We start from the raw sequence: 4,857 nt of genomic DNA on the forward strand, positions 1-4,857 counted from the left end.
TCAAATATTTATATAAACTTATTTCAACAAGTAAATTTTGTAATGTTGTTTCCCTTGATTAACATCATAAACTTTATTTGTCTTGCATACAGATGATGCTTCAAGGAGAACTGGACACTGTTGAAAATTTTATGGTGATTAAGGATATAATGAAAGAAGAGTTTACCCAATTCTCGGTTAACCCAGATACAATTGATTTGGTTAGCATCGACAATATACACTCTTTCTGCATGTTATATTTAATTTTCTTGTTGCCTAATTAAATGTTTTAAAATCTACAGTTCTTCTTCCCAGTTATATATAAAAGGCATTACCCTTTACTAGTCATTGACAGCAACAAGTATAAGTTCATCATCATTGATAATGTGCATCGTAACGGAAAACCAGAGGAATTTTTCCACGATAGACCACTGTCTTTTGTAAGATTTTATGCTCTCTTTTGCTTAACAGCACTACATGCTGTTCCTTTTCATTATTATGAATGTACAATGACTTTACATAGAGTGTACCTTCCCCAACAATATGGTCTGTCGTAATTTTCTTATTTTCGTGATATTGTAGCTCATAATTATTAGTGTACTAATGTTTTTCCCCCTTCTCCGCCAGCGTAATGTTCTAGCAGAATACTTGAAAGACATCGGTGTTTCAAAGGTAAAAGTTGATCGCATCAAAAAACTGCAGCCTATTCTTGCAAAGATGAAGTGGAGGAACAACACTAACAAGACTGATTGTGGTGTTTACATTATGAGACATATGGAGACATTTAAGGGTAATCTAAATTGGACATGTGGGCTTAAAAAAGCCGATGTGAGTTTCAGAAGTAATACAATTATTATTAATACATAATTTAGTACACATTTGTACATGTTCTAACCCCTTATTTTCTTTACTTTCCTAGGATGCTCCCCTACTGATTCTGCAGAAGAAATACATTTCATATATGATTTCAACAAAAGGCAATGTATGTTTTGATGCTGTACTAAAGAAGGCAATGGATTTCCGTTCAAACTCACTGCCATGGGAAGAATACGACGATGAAGATGAGGAAGATGATGAGTTCAAGCCGTAAAAACTTTTTTAGTTTCGTTTGTGACATGTGAGTGAGTAATGTAATATATATTGAGGAAGCTACAACTCGAACAACATGAAGTTTGAAAAAATTTTAATTCAAGAGAGTGTTATATTTCGGAACAAATTTCAATAAAGTTTATTATGTTCTTCCAGAACAACAATAATGTTTATTGTGCAAAAGGCTTTTGCGCCTTCAAATTATTGTACTCTGAGAAAACAATTCCAATCAAGTTGATGATGTCCTTGCAGAACAACAATAATGATCCTTTAATACAAATGTAATATACTTAGCCTATAAGAGTAATGTACTTTGGCAGTAAAATTGAATTGTACATACAAGCCTTTAAGAATGTTCCTTGCAGAACAACAATAATGATCCTTTAATACAAATGTAATATACTTTGGCTATAAGAGTAATGTACTTTGGCAGTAAAATCGAGTTGTACATACAAGCCTTTAAGAATGTTCTCGTAGTGTATATTATGGATGTCTATCCTTGAATCAAAAATTTGCATCTTCCACTTCGTTATCAGATTCATCTCCTTCATCGTCGTCCTCCACATCATCAGATTCATCTCCTTCATTGTCGTCATATTCATGGTGGTATTTGGTAAATATGCAACAAAATGTAAATTAAATATTAGATTTTATAAGGACAAATTGGCCAAAATGAACAACTAAATTGATATACATTTAATGTTAACCAAATGTACATTGCTGAAATTCTCATCTATGCCTTCAGAACAACCATAATGTTCGTTGTACAAAGAGCTTATGTGCCTCCATATAAGAGTGATGATTTTCGAAGGTAAACACTATGCGCTATACTTGTATAATTAATAATTATTTAGCATTAATGTAATATGCTTTAACAAGAAACCAAATTATACATACCTGTCAGATGGTTTGTTTCTTTGCAAGTCCTAGAGTTGTGTCCTTGGCGGCCACATGTTTTGCAGTACCTCTTCTCTTTTGCTCTCTTCTTTAGGGCTTTTAACATTTGTGATTCAATTCTCTTGCCCTTGGTCCTACCCTTGTTTTTAGATTTTTTAGGAATATGAATCACCAACTTCTGAGATATTTTGCAGCCCACATACTTTTCTATTTCTTTCACCTTGTCTTTCTTCTTTGCTGGAACTTTTCTGTTTGTCTCTCAGTTTTTCAATCAAAAGCTTCATGTCGTTATCATCACACTCAACAACGCTGACACAAGAATAAACCTATTGCCACAGCTCAGTACTCAAACTTTTCCGGTCATAAAACTTTTGAGAGACATCTATCAGTTTGCCTTCTTTATCAAAGACAGGCTTACTCATTGCAGCTTTTGTCCATTTTTGCATTATGTACTGTTCTGGTATTTTCTGAAAATCTTGGTTGTGTAGAATCCAAAGGCAGTGCCTGCACAACAAGCCCATTCTCTGAAACATAGAATAGGAACAAGTAATCTCCATGTTATCTGGTGAATATGCTACGTTCCATGACTTATTTGGCATCTGCAAGTCTGCTAGAATATATATTTTTGTCTCATCAATCTTGTCCACATCTTTAAAACGACAATCGGATAAAGCTGCAACCAATTCTGTTTGGAAGTCTTTGAAAATGTTGTGTGAGTATATTTCAAAAGCATGGACTTCAAGGTTTGAGTTTGTTTTCCGTGGGATTTCAGAGTGTTTGTTGTCACTGTTCAACTTGGACTGCTTGTGTCTTTGTGCTTCCAAAGCACTCTCATAACACACCCAAAACTCAACAAGGGTCAAATGAGGTGTGAGGAACCTGTCAAAGAAACTGTTTTCACTCTCACACCTTGAAGTAACCCTCATCAAGCCAGACATGGAAACATCTTTAAAATAGGCAGGGATCCACTGTTCCCTAATATCATACAAATCTGAAAAACACTTGTGTTCTACAAGTTGATAATCAGTCATTATCTTCCCCCATTGTTCTTCGAATTCATCAGGCTCAAGTTGGTTGTTCCAAACACACCTATTGAGCCTGCTCTTAAAATCCTCATCTTGAAACAGTTGATAACTGACTTTTTCTCTTAGTTTCTTCATTATGTGCCACATGCACAGTCTGTGTGTTGACTACTTAAACACTTCCGGGACTACCGACTTCATTGATTTGTCCTGATCAGTAATTATAATTCTCGGCTGGCACCCGCCCATTGCTTCCAAAAATGCCTTGAACAGCCATCTGTAACACTCAATACTTTCATCACCTATCAACCCAGCTCCAAAGGTTATGCACCTTTTGTGGTGATCAACTCCTGTGAAAGGCACAAACACCATATCGTACTTGTTTGTTCCATATGTAGCATCTGCTGATAACACCTCACCGAACAGCATGTAGTTCTTTATGCAGATCGGATCTGCCCAAAACACTCCAGCCAGGCACTTGTTTTCATCTACTATAAAATCAAAGTAAAATGAACTGCATGTGTCTTTTTTCCCTATAAGATTCTCAACAAACATTTGCGCATCAAAATTACCAATGTAGGTTTTTATGTCCCTGACAAAGTTTTTGAAATCAACCTCAGTAGCACCGATGTTGTCGTAACCTCCACACAGCTCCTTTCAACCTCTATAGGCTTTCACACCACCTAGTTTTAGCACCTTTACCTTTGTGACAAATTGTTTCTGTACCTCTGTCATTTTTCGGTTTCCTTTCAAGAATATTGTAGATTTCGGCGAAGCAAGTGGATGGTTATGGGCTTCATCGAATCTGGTAACAATGTAAGTTCCATTTTCTTGGTATTTGCACTGCACTAATGCACGACAGTCAATTCTTGTAATCGGCCTCACACGGCCTATGTCTGTCACATCAGATTGTGCATCATTCTCAGCAGTATCAGTATCAGTATCAGTATTAGTCCTCTTTCTTTTCCTACTTTCCTTTACACCTTGCCTATTGCAGACAACATTCCTTAATGCAAAACTGTATGGTAACTCATTTCCTTTAATCCTTTTGTTAAACCATATAGTATATATGTTTATGTTTTGATGATGTCAAGGTACTTTATAATTTATATACTTATTGCGCGTAATCGTTTGTCTAAGTCTTTTAGATTCGATTTATCTAATACAAGCAACAAAGGAAGTTGTGATGGAAGTATACAAGAGTCAAGCCTCAATTCAAGATCAAACGATAAGAAGATTCATTCAAGATTTATGTGAAGACGAAGTCTGTCTAAAGATTAGAATAGTATAGGTGATTATCTCGAATGATGACGTAGCCTATACTCGAAGATCTCCTTGAAGATTAGAATAGTATAGGTGATTATCTCGTAATGATAACCAAGAATGAGTTTCTTTAATTAATAAAGTTATAGCTTTGCAGCTATAACATTACTAGTAAAAGAGCTCAATGTTATAGCTCTCTTACTATAACATTGAGATGCTGAGTTTACTATACACGACATATAATGTTTTAAAATTGTTTTTAAAATTATTTAAAGTTTATTTTAAATGTTTTGATAAAAGTATTTACTTAATAAAGCCCGGTTTAGTGCGGAGTTCGGTTCCTTGTTGAACAATGACTAGTAGTCGTTTTGGGTCAACTTATGAGTTGGACCATGCTACTAATTAGAGTTTCAACAAAGCCTCTCTTAAAACCTAAATTCTAACCCATATATTGAGCTAGGGTTTGCACGAGTCACGAGGCATATGAGCCGTGATATCTCGTGTAGACTAAGATATATTTGGTAAAGATTCTATATCTTTACATATCTTATGTATCTTACTTAATATATTTATTTATGATAAAAGATATTCTTGTTATAGAAAATCT

The 4,857-nt window shown here is 34.9% G+C and overlaps 1 protein-coding gene across 1 annotated transcript; it reads right to left on the minus strand.

The window, feature by feature from the left end:
- Nucleotides 1-2,291: 2,291 nt before the first annotated feature.
- On the minus strand, nt 2,292-3,125 carry LOC141594875 (protein FAR1-RELATED SEQUENCE 5-like). The gene has a single exon (XM_074414862.1). It carries the CDS (start codon nt 3,123-3,125, stop codon nt 2,292-2,294), a length of 834 nt encoding a protein of 277 aa, XP_074270963.1.
- Between the last annotated feature and the right edge of the window lie 1,732 nt (nt 3,126-4,857).

The sequence above is a fragment of the Silene latifolia genome, chromosome 8 (genome assembly GCF_048544455.1).
Source record: "Silene latifolia isolate original U9 population chromosome 8, ASM4854445v1, whole genome shotgun sequence".
NCBI lineage: Eukaryota > Viridiplantae > Streptophyta > Magnoliopsida > Caryophyllales > Caryophyllaceae > Silene > Silene latifolia.

What these genes read in the sequence shown, in the direction of transcription:
- LOC141594875 (XM_074414862.1), bottom strand. Translation starts at nt 3,125, where the DNA reads ATGAAGAAACTAAGAGAAAAAGTCAGTTATCAACTGTTTCAAGATGAG.